This window comes from Dasypus novemcinctus, chromosome 9 (genome assembly GCF_030445035.2).
Source record: "Dasypus novemcinctus isolate mDasNov1 chromosome 9, mDasNov1.1.hap2, whole genome shotgun sequence".
NCBI classification, from domain to species: Eukaryota; Metazoa; Chordata; class Mammalia; order Cingulata; family Dasypodidae; genus Dasypus; species Dasypus novemcinctus.
In genome coordinates this window covers 64421268-64441788 of record NC_080681.1, presented here as the reverse complement: position 1 = coordinate 64441788, position 20521 = coordinate 64421268, and the positions used below count along the sequence as shown (strand labels likewise).

The following is a 20521-nucleotide window of genomic DNA, read 5'->3' as shown; positions in this document are numbered from 1 at the left end:
AGGAAGCCTAGAGGTGGAAAATTTCCCTTGTATGGCTAGAGGATAGTGGGTTAGGGAGTTATGTTTTCTTTAAATGCTGGAGGAATAGGTATTGTTTTGATCTGCAGGGAGTGAAGGTCTCTATCTCCCTTTACTCCTATTTCCACGTGGTTTCTTTGTTCAACCGCTGGGGAAGTGCTGTGCTTTCAGACACAAAGGCTTATGGGGTGGGGAGGAGGGGGCTTGTCTTTCCTCAATGCAAATATGCATTGGGGGATTGAGTCAAAGCTTGTGAATTATTGCCAACCTAATGAGAGGGAACCTTTAACAACTTCCCTACTCAATAATTACTATAGGAGCCTTAGTTTCCCATCTGTAAAAAGGAGATAATAACCTAGACCATAGTGTGACAGCATTGAGTGCAAGGAAAGAATATCAAATTCATCCTAAGAAGTTGACAGTCACAGATCTTACACATACATACTGATGGCATGTCAGAGATAGAGTTCAGATATTAGAGTTTCTTTGTTTTTGGTGTCTTGTATTTTGATGAAATGTGGAATGGGTAAATGGAAAAACAAATTTCCAGGGTAACATCTGGCAAGAGGAAAGCAGATTTTCCCAGGAGATGTTTCAAGTCTCTGGCACAATGGCTACCTTTAATGTGTTTGATAAACAGGAAAGGACAGGTGGTCTGGGCAGGAAGTTTGTTGGAGACAAATACTGTCTGTACTTTTCTGATCCCAGACATTATTACCCTGCGGCAAACACCTCATCTTTTTGCTTTTCACTTCTTCCAGCAAGAAGCCGAAAGCACAAAATCCAACACTATACCTCTGAAGTGTTAGTTTTCTTCAAAATAATTTCCTTTCTGTGATATTTGTTTGGCTGATATGCAGTGTTCCCCTGAGAGCTCTTACAGCACTGAAAGAATATTATAGTCAAAATAGGGAAACAGAAGCTTTCAGTGAACTTAATAGATTGCAGATTAACATGGTAAAGAAGGTACTGTAATACTGCCTCTCCAGGGGTCTGCAGTGAGCCAGGTTATTAGCAAAAAAATGTTTTTAGTAAGTATACCCTCCCTCTATGAAGTGAAACGTGAGGAGCTAGAAAAATTAATTCACAGGAAAGTAAACTTTTTTTGGGAGACAAAAATATGCTAAGTGTGCAATTTTGCAAAAGTAAATTGAGTGCGAATCCTGAAAGACGATTCCGGTAGTGAGAATTTCTACTTCTCAGCCGGGGAAACCTGGCTTTCTCTTCAGTCCTGTTGAAAGTTCATAAAAAAAGCAACAGAAGAGGGACAAGGTGTGGTATTATGGAGTGCATATCCGGCTACAATCAAGGGGAAATAGCCCATGATCCAATCTCCTCCAAACAGCTGTGAGAAGCGGGCAAATTCTACCCTTTGTTTCTAATGTCTTTTCCAGATTGTTCCCAAAAGAAAACTCTCCATTCCTGTCAGGAAGGTGAGTATGCATGACCCTCTGACGTCTAAATTGGCCTAATAAAGTTGCCTGCAGACTTTGAGGCTCCAAGATATAATAATAGCTGTTTATTTAAAGGTGCATGAAAATCTAGGACACAAAAATGCTTATCTGGTCTGCCTATAAAGACACCAGGGAGCAAAGGAGAAAACGCTCAAGTTGCTATCCAAGGCAAATCAATACAAACACCAAGATTTTAAAAGAGGATGTCTCTTCAGGTCTGTTCTCTGGTCCCCGCATTCGCACTTCTGCCACAGCCAGGGCCACAGCCACGTTAAACGCAGACAGGCACGCACGCAAACCCAAGTTGGCATTAAGAAAATCGATCGTGATGCTGGTAAGTAGTATGTGGGTGTGCCTTCCATCCCCTTCGATTGTAGCTTCGCCTCCTCCGCCCTTCTCCTCGCTCTCCCCTTAGGAGAAGCAGGGTTTCCACCCTTAGCCAGGACCCGCAGGCCTGGGCCTCGGCCGGGTGGGCTGCGGCTCTGCCCTGGCCGGTGCTGGCGCAGCAGCCGCAGGGAGTCTGAGCGGGGGAACCCAGCGGTGAGGGCCGAGTAGAGCTCCCAGGCTTGAACTTGACGGAGGAACGTGGGGCGGGGGCGGAGACGACAGGCGGGCGCTGGGCGCGGGGCCGGGGTCTCGGGGCCTCGGGGCCTGGGCACCGGGCTCGTGGGCCCGGGGGTTCTACGAGGTGGGGCGGGCACTGGGCCCGCGGGGGGCGGGGCCCTGCGGGGCTGGGACGGGCTCGGATGCGCGGAGCGGCCCCTGGGCAGGGCGGGCCGAGCCGTGGCAGGAAGCCGGAAGCAGCCTCGGCCCCAGCTCGGGAGACATGGCGGGCGTTAAAGGTACATCCGCGGTCCCCGGCTCGCTGGTGCTGCGGTGGGCTCGCGCCTCGGTTCCGGGCTGAACCTGGGGCTGCGGGCGCGCGCGGAGAGGAAGGGGCTTCTGCAGCCCCGGCACCGTGCCCGCCTCCCTGGGTGGGGAGGCCGTCGGCACTTCTAGCCCCTAGGGATGAGGTGGAGGGGATTCCCGGGGGAACTGCCGCCCCTTTTTGCCGGGCCGCTGGCCTTCACGCCTGCGCCCTGCGTCTCCTGCGCCTAAAGGAGCCGCCGCTCCTTAGGGGCCCCAGGCCAGCCTTGGGAGCCGCACCTCCCCGCCTCCTCGGAGCCTTCCCCGCTTCCCCGCTTCCGAGTTTCAAAATAAGGTTTTCGCTTCCGGAGTTGTCTATGCCTACGCCTCTGCAGAGTTTTCCATTTCCTACAGAGGAATCATTGGTTCTTTCTCCATTGTTTTTGTCATTACGGAACGTAATCGTTTTGTTCCTAGTAGTTTTTCCAACTGGACAATGTTGACTGCTGGCGGGCATTAATGCAAAGCACCCAGACTTGCTGTGTTCCCCTAATTGTGGAGTCTAGATTTGGTGGAAATCATGACTACTTACCTCAATGTTTTCTTTGTTCATATGGACAGACAAGAAAGTAGTGTTTGTGAAATACTTGTTTTTTGTTGGGGCAGTTGATAGAAACGGGGTACCAAGAACACTCTGCTTACTGGCAGTTAGATTCTTGTAAGAGTCCAGGAATGAGATGCTGTGGGCTTGCACTAGGGCAGTGGCAGAGGCTTCTAGAGAAGAGGGTAGGTTTGAATGATGTTTGAGTGATCTTGAAAGATTGAATCACCATGACTTGGTGTCTCTCTGGAAGGTGGAGTACTGTGATGGTGTCATTTCTCTAAGGCGGGATGATGGTTCCGTTTTTCACATGTTGAATTTGAGAGCTTTCTTTGCTCTCCAAGCAGAGAAGTCCAGCCTGAAGTTGGAGGTGCAGGCCTAAGTTCTTAGGACCTCTTCTGGGTTTATAGCATCAGTGCTGGACCCTTGTAGGAGCTTTGCAGTTTCTCAGTGAGAGCGTGTGAAATAAGAGGGATGGGGCTGGAGTCCTGGCCAACTCAAATTTTAAGAGCTGGCAGAGGATGAGAGTCCTGGGGTGGGAGGTGTGTTGGGGGAAAAGATAGAAGGCCCAAAAAATTCAACTAGAGATATGGTTGTGAACCGTAAGAGACTAGTGTAATAGAACACAGGGAAGAGGTATAGAGTCCTAGCTTTTTAACAGCCATGGTATTCTCTCTCTCACTCAGAAGCCTGACAAGGGCAAATATGCCCTGATGTTTAGCAGATTCAGGAAATAAATGTCTTTATTCAGTAAATACTCGTTGGGAAACAGTTTCTGTAAAGATGTGAAAGCAGTCTTCAGGTATTTGAAGTATTATGGTATTTGAAGTATTATGGCTTGCGGAAGCAAATTGATCAAAGGGTTTATATTACAGGGAAGCAGTTTTGGATACAAGGAATGAGGCTTTCAGCATTTAGAAACTGTTAGAATGAAATGACTTGCCTTAGGCAGTAGTGGGGTTCCCTTCCCTGGAGTCGTTCAAACTGACTGGCTGATCTCTTTCCTGACCAATATGGAGAGAATTCGACATTAGGTAGGGGTTGGGTACTGGAACTACTTGAGACCTTTTCCGCCTTAGGATTTTAAAGTGGTGGACATGACAGTCATTTGCTTATCAAATGTAACATCAAATAAATAGCTACCTTTTCTCAATGCTTTTTTGATTAAAACTTTTTATTGAGATATATAATTCCCATGCCATAAAATTAACCTTTTCAAAATTTACAATTCAGTGGTTTTTAGTATCCATCCCTACTAATTTCAGAACATTTTCATCATCGCAAAAAGAAACTATGTATTCATTAGTCATCATTCTCCATTCCCCCTCTCTCTGGCCCTTGGCAACCACTTCTCTGTGACCTTTAACTCTTGGTTTTATTTTTCCCAGCTCTTGTGGCATTATCCTTCAGTGGGGCTATTGGGCTGACTTTTCTTATGCTGGGATGTGCCTTAGAGGATTATGGGTAAGTTTTTTCAGAAAGAACTATTCTCTATTTTGTGCCCTTGTCAATATTAGTATGGGTATTAGAGAGTTCAGCCAGTTTAAAGCATTTATCAGATTCCTGCTTGGACCAGTATTATGCTTTGTACTGGGGATATGAGAATGAAGAGACTCAGTCCTGTCCTCAAGGAACTTACAATTCTAGTTGTGAGTGAGAGACAAACACTTCAATCAAAAAGGTGACAGCCTAGTGGAGAGGAGTGCAGAATACAGTGAGAGCTTAGAGAAACTGCATCTGAAATTCCCTGGGAGAGTCAGGGAGACCTGCATAGAAGAGGCTGTGTTTGAGCTGAGACTTGAAAGATAAATAAGAGTTTATCAGGCTGATGACACAGGGGAAGGCATTTCAGGCAGAGGGAACATTCAACAAATTTCTTTACTCAACAGCTCTTTGTCAAGTGCCTATCTAATGCCAGCCACTGTTGTGGGAATTGAAGGGTAACAAATCCTGAAAACAAAGGCTCTGCTCTCTAGGAATCTATCATCCAGGGGGGCAGGAAAGACAATAAACAGATAAACAAATGTATAGTCTGTCAGGATTAGAAGTGTTATGAAGAATAAAGACAGGTGAGGGCACAGAGAGGGTAATCAGGGAAGGCCTCTCTGAGAAGGTGAGATGTGAGTAGAAACAAAGTAAGGAAGGAGGCCATTCAGGTGGGGACGCCATATACTAAGGCTTACAGACATGAACGCTTACACTGTTCAGGAAACCACATGTGGTTCGTTATGGTAGAGCTTCAATTGCAGTTGGGAGCGGCAGGAAAAGGGGTTGTTCCTTTGGGTTCTATATGCTGTTGATTTTATTCTTCGGGCAGTAGGAGCTGGGGAAGAATGTTGAGAAAGAGACTGGAGGGAGGTGTGGTGTTAATGGGCTGAGATTAGAAAAGAAAGTGCTGAGACCACAGTCAGGAAGAATGAAGAACTGTTATCATAAGCCAGGGAAAGTTTAGTGTGGTGGCAGTAGGACGGAGAGACTGGGGGAGAGAGATATAGGCTGTAAAACCGGAAGGTTTTGTTCATTGATGTCAGGGGTCAAGAAGGAAGCTAGTTCTTGAATGTCACTCAGGTGACTAGCTTGAGCAACTGATTAGAAAATGATGCGATTCAGGCCAGCTGGGGCTGGTTGTTTTGCGCTGGATGAATTCAAATGCATCCTGCCAGTCTTGGCTAACTATCACAAATTATTTGGATATAAGAGGGATCTCAATATAAGCAAATAATTTATATTTGTCCAGGGTTTTCACAACTTTTACTATATTCTAGCATTAGGGATGTAAGGTACTATTAAACCCAAACCCCGAGTAAAGACTTAAGATTGCACAGCAATAAGTAGCAGAGATGGGAATGGAACTTGTTTTCTGACTCCCTTGGCCAGAAGTTTTTCCATTATTCCACAACTGACTTTCAATCCAGGTGTTTTAATTCTCTGGGATATGTTATGTCTCTGTAAGGTAAGAAAATTACTCATTACTGCTACTAAAATAAATTTAATGTTTAAATTTTGTGTGTAAACAAGGTTGTTTCTACATTAGCATTTCTCTTAGGTGGATATGGGTGACTTAGTCTCTTAGATCATTTTTCAGAAAATTGTCTCTGTATTTCAGGAAGAATGAAGAGATTTTGGCTGTGGGCATGTCAGGCAACAAATGAGTCTATTCTAGGTCTCTTCCCTTCTGTGTATCTGTTTCCTCCACTGGTAAAATAGAGCTTTAAACCAGAGACTCTCTAAAAGTCCTTTCCAACAGTAATGTTTGGTGATTCTTGTAATGTACTATTATCCCCCTACTTTAAGCTTAGGAACCCAAACTCAGTGTTTTCATTTGAATCCTCTTGATGAAGGGACTTCCCTCCCTGCTTTTCCAGCCTTCCTGGATCTGTTATAGCCTGATTTCACCCCCAGCCCTGCTTAGAGGGACGGACAGGCTATCTGGGTGGATCTGTGTTTCCACAGTATTGTGGTGATATGTATTACTGTGGTGTGTAGATATAAAAATGAGTCATGACTATGATTTTTTTCCCTCATGAAATGAAGCCTAATAAATGCCTGATAGAGCAAATGTAATTGGGAACCAGATGGCAATTTTTATGAAAGGCAAAACATTGAAATTTGGAAAGAAAATAGGTGGGTTTTTTTTTTGCATTCCAGTTTTTTTAAATTATAATAAAGATTAAAGTTTCTGCTCATGAGCATATTTATTTTCATGCTTCACACACTTAAAATCCATTTATTATTTCAATTCATTTAACATGTATTGATGAAATACCTCATTCTAGGTGCTGGAGATAAACAGTGATTCATCAAGATAAATTTTTGTTTACATAAACAAGAAAATATCACATAGGAATAAATGCTGTGCAGAAAGTTAAGAGGGTGGTGTGCCTAGAGGGTGAGTTGGGAGTCCTTTAGAATGGGTGATGGGGAAAGCCACATTTAGGATGTGGCATCTAATTTAGATTTTGTATGATAGGAAAGAGCCAGCCAATGAGAAGATCCAGAGAAGAGCATTCCAATCAGAGAACACAGCTAGTGCAAAGGCCCCAAAGCATCTGTGTTTAAGGAATGGGAAGCAGGCTGGTATAGCTACAGATTACATGAATGAAGGGAAGATGGTACAGAATGAATGGGAGAAATAGATAGTATCAGGTGATATAAGGCTTTGTAGGACAGGGCAAGGGATTGGGATTTTATTCTTTGTGATAGAAAACTGCTAAATGGTTTCAATATGCAATCGCTCAGGTCTTTTTTGAGTTAGCATGTGCAAGCCACTCTACTATATCCTGCAGGGAAAGAGCAAAGATGACTAAGACAAAGTTCTGCCTTTGAAGAAATTACAGGTCAATAAAACAGAATCTGAAGTTCTGAATTACACATTGTGCAGTTGTTTCTTAACACAATATAAACTGCCTATGTATTAATGGATTAGTAATTTTTAAATTTTCACTCTGTCTTCTTATCTCTTCCAGGTAGAAATCATCTTCCACACTAATTTTGATAATTGAATAAGTAACTTTTTGACATAGGCATATAAAATAGCGTTTTTTTTCAAACAATAGTATGTCTTTTGTTTACAATGTAACTGTAACTTTTCTTTCTGTGGTTTCTTCTGGGTCCAACTGACAGCATTTACTGGCCTATGTTTGTCCTGATCTTTCACGCCATCTCCCCCATTCCCCACTTCATTGCCAAAAGGGCCACATATGACTCTGACGGGACAAGTAGTGCCTGTCGGGAACTGGCATATTTCTTCACTACTGGAATTGTTGTTTCTGCCTTTGGATTTCCTGTTATTCTTGCTCGCATGGCTGTGGTAAGTTTTGCTTTCTGTTGTTTTGCCCAATTGTTGTGGAGTTGACTGCAAAAGCCTGTGTCTGGGAGGTCCCAGTTTCATTTTTATTACTTAGACTTTATACTCACAGCTAGATGTCTTTTGAGTTTCTGTATTTCTGTTGATCTACCTCTATCAATGTTTTGGCCATATTTTCAGAACATCCTTCCTTTCTGCTAAAACCTCAAGGCAGACCATGCTATTTCTTGCTTTTTCTACTTTTAGCGATTATTTGCAATTGTCCTTTGATCTCTGCCTCCTAAATCTCAGAGCAATCCACAGAGATTACATTTGCAATATTTTTCTGGTTACAAACTAAAGATTATGTCAAATTCTTGTCCTGCAAATAGGATCATGTACTTGATTCTCAACTCAACACAATAGGCATATTTTGTGAAACAACTATGGAGATACTGGAAGATATAGTGAATAACATGATAGCTTTACATCAAATATAAATTTTCTTTTCGTCTCCAAAACATACATCATGGGTAAAATTCACACAATTCTGTGATGTTCACTGTCTTTCTTTCTATTTGCTTTTATCCCCTCTCCCCTGAATACATTCTGTTTCAATTTTGTGAAACTCTTATTTGGGAGTATTGAAGATCTGATCTGATCTGTACAAGTCTTGTTTTTGTGAATAACTGTTATTGGTATTTTTGTTGGTTGAATTAAAACAAAAAAATGCCCAGTAGAGGGTACTCTCACCCCCAATTGTGCTTCTGTAAAATTCATCTGCCAAGTTGGAAAGCTGCTTTCATTTCTATATGGATTATTACTTAACTTCTTTTCTTGCCTAGAAAAGAAACCCATCATTCTCCCAAAACCTTTTTGCCATGAAAGAAGGAAATGCATGCTGAACTTTCAGTACCCAATATTTAATTGGACCTTTCATAATCTTGCTAAATATATGTAGCTTAGAGCAGTCATTGTCTGTGAAAACAATAGAGAACTATGTCTAATGGGTAATATGTTAAGGATGGTAGTAGACTTAATTAACAAGCATCATGGTAGTAATTAGACCAATTACTGACTAGTTCAGTGTCTCTCTGCCTATTACAATATTGAGCCTTTTAACAGCTTTGTGTAATATTTCATTGGATATTTCTAATGCAGGAAATAACAGTTTGGCAAATAGCACAGTATGAAGAAAACAAAGATTTAACCCTTCTTTTTTTGTGTTTCAGATCCAGTGGGGGGCCTGTGGCCTGGTGCTGGCTGGCAATGCAGTGATTTTCCTTACGATTCAAGGTTTTTTCCTTGTGTTTGGAAGAGGAGACGATTTTAGCTGGGAGCAGTGGTAGCATTTTGTTCTGAAAAAATGCATTGAATGTCTTAGAATTCATAGTAACTGTACATATGTGCAATGTGACATTTTACTGTGGAATTTAATATGCTGTTTTTTATACCTTTATATCATGTTCACTTTAAGGAGGATGAAATATGTAAAAGATTAGTTTTATTCCCAGCAAATAGTCCTTACCATTTACTCAAGTTGAATAATATTACTTGTTTGGCTGTTCATGTAGTCATGCTCCTTGTGAATAGCTGTTACTCCGGTAATGCATTAAGGCCTTTTGCCTGGGGATGTTCCTGAGTATGCAGATAACATGGGACTAGGTCTCGATCTGCTTAGAACTTGCAAGATTTGTTTATGGCCCAGAAAGACCGATGTGCTCCCTCTGTGTCTTATGGACTTTTGCTTCTCAAAGTGTGGTTCATGGATCAAGAGCATCATCATCTCTGAGATGCTTTTTAAAAGTGTGCAATCTGAAGCCCTACCCCAGACCCACTGCATTTTGATGAGCTCACAAGTGAACTGTATGCACAAATTTGAGAAGCTCCTTCATAGATGGATAAATATTACACCTAGCCTCCTTATCTTCCCCTTGGTTGAGCCACTTAATCTCCTAGGGCATCAGCTGCTCATTTGTAAAACTTGTCTCACCTGCCCTCATTGTGGCCCAGTCTAGACACTCTTTGGTATTTGCCAAATGTTCAAATTTTAATATATAAGGCTGTACCTCACATTTATGCAAAGGGTTCTGGGTAGGGAACAATTGTGACCTCTCCTCTGAAAGGAGTAGCTGATTCACAGTGCAGGGGGACAGAGCAGCTGGAAAGCTCCAGTGGGAAGCAATGGAGGGGTGGGGCTGGAACCAGTCCCTGCTACTAGCAGCGTGGGGAAGAGTAGAGATATAATACTTTTTTATTTCCCTTTATAATCTGGCACTTCTCCCAGCTCCTTTCCTACCTCACCACACCCCTGTTCCCCAGCAGTTTGATTTGTCCTTACTTTGTAATGGCTCTCACTTCTTCCTATAGACACATGGAGCCAAGTAAGCAAGCAGAGGATAGACTGCTTAATTTTATTTACATGTTGATGGACTCATTGTTTTTCATGCCCTGTAGGACCTTTTATTTTTTTTAATAACCTCATGCCACCTTTAAAAGAATCACTGAGAATGTATTTCATGTTGGACCCTGTAATTAGTTTTTCTGACATGACTGACTTTCTATCTGAGACCTATTGAGAAATGGAAATAAGGGAAATAGAAACTTGATCAGACTATAACCAATGATTTTTTAAAACAATGTATAATACATACATTTAAATCACTTAAACTTTGAGGTTTAAATCTGAGTAATTGACATATCCCTTCATATTCTGTTATGAGGCTGGGATCAGGGAAAGATAAATGAAAAGGATAGTGTGCAAAGTTTTTGTTTTTTTTTTTTTTAGCCTAGTGCATGACTTTGTTTTTAGCAAAACAATTGTTATGTTTAACAATTGTATATAAATAATTGTTATTTCCAATATTTATTAGAAAAATTATATACTTTATAAAATCATTTTTAATAACACTTGTACTTATTATAATAAATTTCACTTTTGACACTAAAAGAAAAGTTTAATTTTAAAGTCTTTATTTTGATGTAGCCTTGCAGAAAAACTAAGAAAATGAGAATTTCTTTGTGCTCTGAAATGGACAATTTTGATCAATAATCTGTCCTGCAATGGATTAATAGCAATAAATTTTAAGATCCAATTTTGGGCATCTAGATTGACTTGTAATAACTTTTTCTTGCCCTGAGATTGCAATGGTGAATAATTTACATTGCCTAAGCAAAACGTGCCTTGTTGCTTGTACACATTTCAAATAACCAAGGTAGCCTTAACAGGAAGCCTTAAAGCATTACCTCTTCACTATATTTCCAGAATTTTATAAAGCACTTGCATATAGAATTCCCTAATAATGGAATGGTTTATTGAAGTGATAGATTTTTGGATTTGCTATGTGTCTGAAAAGGGAGACATATATTGTGCACAGCCAAAGTATCATTTAAGTAATAAATGCCAATCAGAGGCGTTGCTGTATGTAAATATACAATGCAAAAGTTCCATCTTGGTGACACAAATATGGGGCATTTTTTCCTTAAAAAATCATTTATTCTGCATATCTTAGAATATATTTTGGAGATTCAAAGTGTATTGATTACTATCTTTAACTGAAAATATTCTTGAAGAATTACATACAAGTAGGTAATCTCCACCTTTTGAAGGGGTTTTCTATCGTGTTCTAAACAACTGACTTACAGGCAGATTTTGAAATGCTTTTCCCGCAGAAACAATATTATAAATTGGTGATTGAGTTCCAGGCTAAGCTTCCAGAGGTAGGGTAAACACTTAAAGAGCTGACCTGTAACACTCTATGCACCTGCCTGAGTCTTGAAAACAAGGTGGTGTGAACAGTTTGGAGGAAAGAGAAAGCAAGTTTCAACCTCAGTTCCTTAGAACAAGGTCATTGTTATCTTCTCCCTTCAATTTTTGTACATCCTTCACCTCCTAATGCCCTAATTTCCATGCCCTTAGTGGCTGTGTACACTCCTGTGAGTTTTGCTGTGCTTCTCCGACCTGAGACCTCCCTCCTAGCCTGCCCAGCTTCCTAAGGTTCTTTTATTCCCAAATTACCCACCTTCCTGCTCACACCAGTCAATTTTCCTTCTCTACTACATCTGATGTCATGTGGCATTAAGAAAGCAGTCTAATCACGCTTCCTCATAGGAAAGAATAAATGCCCTGTGATTACTGCTCACATCTGAAACCTGTCGATCCACCTGCATTGTGCAGTACTGTGGAGAGCTGCAGCTGCTTTTTTTTTTTTTTAAATAAGCACAGGCCTCATAGCCCAAGTAGCTCACTCGTTCACAGAAAGATGGCAGTATTTCAAAGTAAAGTAAAAAAACATTCCAGCAGTTATAGAAGGATATTACTATTTTGGGACAGGGGCCCATTGCATCCCTTCCTCAGGGTGAGTGCTTAGAGAGGTCTTATTTTTCAGTTTCTTTTCTTCCACTTAAGAACCTGCAGATTCTTACAGTTCTCAGAATATCTTAACTCTGAGGTCTCTCCTTGATGAAGACTTTGCTAGAGGCTGAATTCTTACATTATATTAATCATTTTCATTATCTTCTCAGGGGGAATGCACAGGAGATGTCACAAAAATGTGCCTTTTCCAAAATTGCACAGTTCAGGTATTGTGCCATAATGTAACCAAAATATTGATGAGAATGCTAATATTTTCTGAGCACTCTAATTAGTTCACAACTGGGAAATATTTCTGTAGATGAATATAAGTTGTATATTTTAATTTTAACTTTTCCATTCTGCCTCCTGTAAGACATTATTTGCAAAACTTCCAGTGTTGATAGCTCATGAGAGAATCTGCTTTCAAATAGCAAGGTTATTGGAGTAGAGCAGTGATCTGTGTAACCCCTAGCATGATGTGAAAAATCCTCAAGATTGCTCTAGAATGCATTATGTATGTGTGGTGAGGATGATTACTTTTCTAATAAAACTTGTCATTTGCACTTTAACAAAGGTTTTATGCACATTATTAAACTAAAGAAACTATTTTTGCTTTGGAATGCCTTTGAAAAAGGAGATCAGCAGCTGTATTTTCCTAGTACTTTTGATTGAATAATCTTAATGTTACTTTGTTTTTGAGTCTATATTTACTGGAGTTTAAGAGAAGAAGTCCAAGAATGTTTTGCTGACTGGAAGGACTCTTAATTCCTAATTAGAACTTTGCTGTGGTGAACATTTGCCATCATTATGATGGACATGGGGAGGGATAGTGAAGAATTTGCTGTACTTGAAAGAGGGGAAAAACTTTTAACACTTTAAAAAGAGTCTTGTATACTACAGAAAACACACTGATACAGAATTACTGCCTAAGGAATAATTTGTCCTCCTATGCATGCATTTGGGAAAGAGCCAGTGTATTACAGGTGGATTTAGGCAGTTAAGATTATTATAAAGAAACCACGGTAGTTATTTCTTTGCATTGCTCAACTGAATGTAGAGTTAAATTTTTGGTGGAGTTCTCAAAATATCAACCTAACTATAAGATAAGATGTCCATAAGACAAAAACAGTTTCCAAGTAAACTTGTCTTATTCAAGAGTTTGGACATAAACATTTTCCTTTAGACAGCATGACAGATACTTTGAGATACCTAATATGAGGCTGAGAATGGACATGTCTGGAAAAAATCATGTACCTGATATTTAAATATGGCATCTTTTGTTTTGAGATTTATTATACTTTTCTGTTGTTTTTTATTGTTGGTGGTTTGTATTTTGTCCTTGGAATGTGAATAAAAAGATCTTTTCATTCATGATAATTGGACTTTTATTTCTTCCCTGTTTGCATCCTGCAGTGGCTCTTAAAAATTTCCATTTAAATTAGCAGTCAGGTTTCATTCTCTTTGTCTTTGTTTTTGCAGAAGTAGAAAACAAGTATCTGTTTTTCAAAAAAGAACTAAAGTTGGCAAAGAATTTAAATGTCAAGATTTTCCCCACATTTCTTTAAATTGTAATTTTGTAGAAAGTAAGTTTCAGTTCCTTTAAATTTCCATGTAGTTACTAGACAAAAAAAATTTAATGGATGACCATTTTGGAACAATTATTCATCTTCACTATTGGGCATATATATATAGGCAAAGTGGTCTTAATATTGCTAATTTGGAGAACACAATTGAAGGCTTTGTGCATTATCTTTTCACTTTTGAATACATCTTTATCAAAACTGGATAATTATAACTATTTCACACACTTCCAAATTAATTATTCAATATTATTAAATTAAAACTTGCACATTCAGTTTTCTCCTCAGAATAATTAAATAATAAAACCACCAGGTCAACCTTGGTTGGATAATTATTTTACATAATCCTATAAAGCATGCAGGCACCAGTGCTTCTTCCTCAACATTTTCATGTCTTCCACAGTTGAGAAAGGAATTAATTATATCACTATATTCTGTAAAGGTTCATGATTCTTACACCAACCTGTATGCTTATTCTGCATCTACCTCAACAAATCCAGAATTCTCCAGCACTTGTAGCCATCACTGCTGCAACTGTGCCATTTGTAGTTCCTTGACAGTGCTTTTGCTAAAATCCACTTACCACTGACGAGAATTAGTCAAATGAGCTTTAAATAAAGGTTTTAATCTGGTGCCTGATTTATTCAAAATACCACAGCTGGTGTTGCTGTGTGTCTCACAGTGGTACCTAAGCTGATGTCCTGTAGTTCGAGTCCTAACAGTTTGTGGTTTAGAACACTGTGTAACCTACTCCCTTTTCCCACACATGGTGTTTCCTGTTAAGGAAGTTTTTGCTCACCTTGAGACCATCTAGCTAGAGATTCTAAAACAGTCCCACAAAATACTGGTGCCAACATTTAGCTCCTCTTGTCCTACCATTTATCAGTAAGAGGATGTTGAAGGTTGTGGGCAGATACATGGTGAAGTAGATTGAATTGTGTACCCCAATTTAAACATGTTCTTAACCTTAATCCACATTCCTGCAGGCATGAACCCATTGAATAGGCTCTCTAAGGTTATTTTGGTTAAGGTGTGTCTAACCGAGCGAGGGTGGGTCTTAACCCGGATTACTGGAGCTCTTTATGAACAGAAGGCATTCAGACAAAACCACAGGGAGGAGCCAGAAGTCAGAAGAAACCTGAAGAGAAAGGAGAGGACAGAGCCATGTGACTGGAAGCAGAGATACAACCCCAGAAACCTCAAGGATTGGGCAAGCCATCTTCAAGAACACTACTGGCCCAAGGAGGAAGCAAGCCTTCTAGCCTCCAAAACTTTAAACAAATAAATTCTCATTGTATAGTGGTTGTCAAGGCAACCTGGAAAACCCAGACACAAGCAGCTTGTAGGTGAGATTTTTTGACCTAAGACAAATCAACAAAAAATGAGAGCAAGGTGCTGCAAAGAGCGTATTTATGAAGGCTAATTAGTCTCCTGACTGGCTAAAGGATTAATATACTCACCACAGATTTAATATACTTGAGATTAGCAAATAGAAAATTCTAATACATATAGCATACATAAGGAGTAAACTTTTCATTTGTTCAACAAAATCCTCTTCTATTTTCTATCTAAACTTAAAATTTGGTGATCTCATGCTGTCTCATTTTTACATACTTTCTGTATGCAGCTGACTCACATTTTAATCTCCAGCCCAGAATTCTTCCCTAAATTCCAGAATTGTATATTCAACTGCCAGCTTAAGTGTCCACTTGGATGCCTCATAAGCATCACATAGTGTATCCAAAATCAAGTTCCTGACATTCCCCATCTTTCCAGTTTCTCAGGTCAAAAGATTTAAGTCTTTCAGGACTCCTCTATTTATTGCATATCCCATATGCAATCCATCAGGAAATCTTGTTGGTTCTATTTCAAAATTAATCCAGAAGCAAAATAACTTAATCACTGCTTTGGTTCATGACCCCATTGTGATTTGCCTGGAATTGCACCCCCTCCTTAACTGTTCTCCCCACCTTTGCCCTTTGCCTCCTTCCCCCTGGTCTCAATACTACAGTCAGTATATAAATCAGATCATGTGTCTTCTCTCCTCCAATGGTTTTCATCGCATTTCAAGTTAAAGCTAAAGTCCTTTCAATGATCCCAACAGCCCTGTGAGGTCTGCCCAACCTCCCTTCCCCTTACTTTACCTCTCTGTATTTAGCTTCTTGTACTCTTCCCTCACTTTAGTTGCTACAGCCACACTGGACACCTTAACTGTTTACAAATACAGGAGATAAGTTTCCATACTAGGACCCTTGCACTTGCTATTTCCTTGACACTGACCCCAGATACCCACAGTTTGCTCGCTCACTTCAGGTCTTTAAATATCACCTTCTCGTTGTGATCTTCCCCAAGCATACTACTTAAAATAGAAACTTCCTCCCTATCCACTTTGTCTCCTTAATTTTCTCTATGCCAGTTAAATAATCATACCTATGTATGTCTTTTACATATTTACATTGCCTGTCTTTGCCCACTTAATTTGTCTGTGAGGGCAAGAATTTTTATGTGCTTTGTTCATTGGGTTGTTTGTCTTTTTTTTTTTCAAGATTTAAAAAAAATTTTTTTTAATTTATTTCTTTCCCCTCCCCCCCAGCTGTTGTCTGCTCTCTGTGTCTATTCACTGTGTGTTCTTCTGTGTCCACTTGTATTCTTGTCAGCAACCCTGGGAATTTGTGTCTCTTTTTGTTGCATCATCTTGCTGCATCAGCTCTCTGTGTGTGCGGTGCCACTCCTGGGTAGGCTGCACTTTTTTTGCGCAGGGCGGTTCTCCTTATGGGGCATACTCCTTGCTCGTGGGGCTCCCCTATGCAGGGGACACCCCTGAATGGCATGGCACTCCATGCATGCATCAGCACTGCATGTGGGCCAGCTCACCACACGGTCAGGAGGCCTTGGATTTGAACCCTGGACCTCCCATGTGGTAGGCGGACACTGTTGAGCCAAATCCGCTTCCCTGTTTGTCTTTTTGTTGTCAAGTTTTAAGAGGTTTTTTAAAGTGTATATTCTGTATATGTAAAGTATAAGTCTTATCTATTATATGACTTAATATTTTTTCTCATTTTATGGTTTTTCTTTTTACTTTCTTGATGTCCTTTGAAGCACAACATTTTAAATTTTGGCAAAGTTCAATTTATTTTTTCTTCTTTATTTTTCGTCACTTGTGCTTTTATGTCATAGCTTAAAAAGCAGTGCCTAATTCAATATCAGAAGATTTTCTCTGTTTTCTTCACAGGGTTTTATAGATTTCTCTTACTTTTTGGTCCATAATCCATTTTGAGCTATTTTTTCACTTGGTGTGAGGTAAAGGTCTACTTTCATTCTTTTGCATGGGGATATCCAGTTGTCCTAACACCATTTGTTGAAAAAAAATTTCCCCCATTGAATTATCTTGGCACCTTTGTTGAAAGTTGATTGACCATAAATATAGGGTTTGTTTCTGGACTCTCAGTTATATTCCTTTGACCTATATGTTTGTTCTTTTGCTAGTATCATATTGCCTTGATTTGTTTGCTTGTTTGTCCTTTTGTTTTTAGAAGGCACCAGGAACCAAACCTGGGACCTCCCATGTGGGAAGCAGGCACTCAACTGCTTGAGCCACATCTGCTCCCTATAGTAAGTTTTGAAATTAAGACATGAGTCCTCCAACTTGTTTTTCTTTTTCAGGGTTGTTTTTTCTTTTCTGGTCCCTTGTATTTCCATATTAATTTTAGCATCAGCTCATCAATTTCTGCAAAAAAGCCAGTTGAGATTTTAATAGGGATTGCATTGAATGTGTCGATCAATTTGGGATGTATTGACATCTTAAAAATATCAAACCTTTTGATCCATTATATCTTCCTATTTATTTAGTTCTTTAATTTATTTCAAGAGTGTTTCATAATTTTAAGAATATAAGTTCTGTATCTCTTTCATTAAATTTATTCTTGAGTATTTTTTTCTTTTGGATGGTATTATAAATGGAATTGTTTTCTTGATTTCATTTTGGATTGTTCATTGCTAATGTACAGAAATACAATAGATGTTTGAGTTTTGTTCTTGTATCCTATAATCTTGCTGAACTAGTTTATTAATTCTTAAATTGGGGGGGGCATTCCTTAGGATTTTCTATATACAGGATCATGTTATGTGCAGATAGAAAATTTTACTTTTACTTTTCAAACCTGGATACTGTCTATTTCCTTATCTTGACTAATTGCCCTAGGAAAAAGCAGATTTGAATAGACATAAAAATATAATGATTTCATTTTACTACTAATTAACTCAATATTCACTTCTGTATACTTAGTGCAAGGCAGATAATATAAAATATGTCTTAGGGAACTTATCATTTACCAGGTACTGGCCTGGGTAAGTACTGGTGCTACATAAAATGAATAGATGATGTCAGCAAGAATAATGGAGTAAGGACCTCTGAAAATCAATAAGAACACCAACAAAAATTGTCAGCATCTACTTTTTCAGAGCTCAGGTTATTAGCCAAAGGCATAAAAAATCCAAGGAGCATTTATTCCAAAAAAATGGCAGACTCAGTAAGAACAGCAAGTTTTGTAGTGTTTTAGTTTGCACTGTTCCCATCTCCCTCTCACCAGCTCTAAGGTAGCTTTAAAAATCAACAGCTTCTCATGGTGAAACCAGCAGCCTAGCATACTTTGGGGGGGGGGGCGGGGGGGGGGGGAAGGGGCAGATGATGTTGGAGCTTCATCAAAGCATCATTTTCAGGGAATCGTCATTATTTGACCTGCATGACACTTCCCTAGAAACCCCAGTCTTTATTTGGCCTGACTAAGCACTCACTTGGCATAAACAGCCTTTTCTCTGGAAGCATTTGTTGAAAACAGTCAGTGGTAATTGTTTAACATTGCATCTGCCTGAGGTGGTAAAAACAGTTTACCAATCGATGGGGGGAGGGTTGTGACTCAAAAGTTAAATATGGAGAATGAGAACATAGCAGGCACTGAAAAGCTTTGACATATTCCTGGGACTGCAGAAGGCCATGGATATGCGTAGGATGATGTGCATGCCCAGGAAAGACTTGACAAGGCTTTAAAGTTTTACATCTTTGACTTTCAAGCTCTGTGCAAGCAAGAAGTGAAAGCTAAGGCATAGTTGTAAATTGTGTATCTGAGACTTGAAGTCATGCCCCAACATGCACACACAGCACCTCAGCAAAGGTGGAATTCTTATTGGTTCCAGGCATTTAAGAAAGTCTGTCCATTCATCAGCTCACTAAGTAGAGATTTGAGTGATTGCCATGACAAAGAATGCAGGTTTTACAGAATTAGTTCAGGAAAGTTATTAAGTAAACAAACAGCAAAAACAAAAACCCTTGGGAGGGAGAGATCTGATGATTACAAGAGTTGATGCATTGTGTTATTTAAAAATGTCCAGTTTCAACAACAACAAAAATATGAAACATGCAAAGAAGCAATAGAGTATGGTCCATACACAGGGTAAAAAAGAGCAGTTGATGGCAGCTGTCCCTGAGGAAGCCCAGACATTGGACTGACTAGAAAAGGGCTTTAAACGAGCTAATTTTTTTTCTGTCCAGCACATTTATCTCATTTAATCCTAAAAACAAACTCAATTGTTTCTCCAGTGTGTAGAAAGATATACAAATGAGCACAGATTGGTTAAATGATATGACCAAGCTCTCTCTTGGTCATTAAGGGATTAATGAGAAAAATGAAGGGGTAGTGAGAGAAGAAAATGAAGAAAAAAAATGCCTAATCATATTCATATCCCAAAAAACCAACCTCCATATTTTTCTTTAATTTTTAGCATTGATATAGTACCTTCTTTGCCTTTGCTACAAAAATACAATACCACTGTTAACCACAGTCTACAAGCACCACTATGTTCCCAACACCCCACAGTAGAAGAACATTTCTGTATTTATATTATTAACCACAATCCTCATCGATCACCGAAATCACTGTTGTACAGTCTCTAGATTATCTTCTTTCAATTCGCATTTACCTCCCTAGACTACCCCTTTCAGCCGCAATCTCATTTATAAATTGACAGTGTTTGTTATACATATAATGTGCTACCATCAACTTCATCCATTACCATATATTTACAATTGACCTTATTAAACATTCTACATACATTCAGTAACAGCTCCCCCTTCTCAACCCAAATTCTGTTTCCTACTAACCTATACTCTATAGTTTAACTCTATAAATTTACTCATCATGTTTAGTTCATATCAGTGAAACCATACATTATTTGTCCTTTTGTGTCACATTTATTTCACTCAACATAAAGTCCTCAAGGTTCATCCATGTTGTCATGTGCTTCCACAGTTCATTTCTTCTTATAGTATTCCACTGAAAGTATACATCACATTTTAAAATAAAATTTTATTGAAGTGTATCATTCATGCATGAACATAAATAAACAATAAATGTCTAGTAAAATTTGTGAATTTACAAAACAAGCATGCATGTTATGATAAAAGGCTCCATACATGTATCCACTACCACCTTGCATTGTTGTGAAACATTTGTTACAAACTATGAAAAAGCATCATTAAAATATTACTACTAACTATAGCCCATATCTTAATATATTTGGTGTATTTCCCCCTCAACCTACCCAATTATTAACACCCTATATTAGTATTATATATTTGCTATCATTCAGGGGGATATGTTCACATATTTGTACTGTTAACGACAGTCCATCCATCCACCACTGGATTCTCTGTTGTACAGTCCCATGCTTTGCACAATCCATTAAAAATGGACACTCAGTGGCTTTCATTCTCATCACCTCAATTTTAGAATGTTTTCATTACAGCAAAAGGAAAAATCCCATACCCCCATATACCCCCTTATTGTTGTCCCTCAGTATTGAAAAAATATCTTGCCATTGTTGCAA

General features: G+C 39.3%; 1 protein-coding gene across 1 annotated transcript; it reads left to right on the top strand.

Annotated features, from left to right (window-relative positions):
- Positions 1-2205: 2205 nt before the first annotated feature.
- LEPROT (leptin receptor overlapping transcript) lies at positions 2206-13433 on the top strand. Its single transcript, XM_004483670.4, has 4 exons — positions 2206-2314; positions 4308-4383; positions 7543-7729; positions 8938-13433. Exons 1-4 carry the CDS (start codon positions 2299-2301, stop codon positions 9052-9054), a joined length of 396 nt encoding a protein of 131 aa, XP_004483727.3. The 5' UTR covers positions 2206-2298; the 3' UTR covers positions 9055-13433.
- The last annotated feature ends 7088 nt before the right edge of the window (positions 13434-20521 follow it).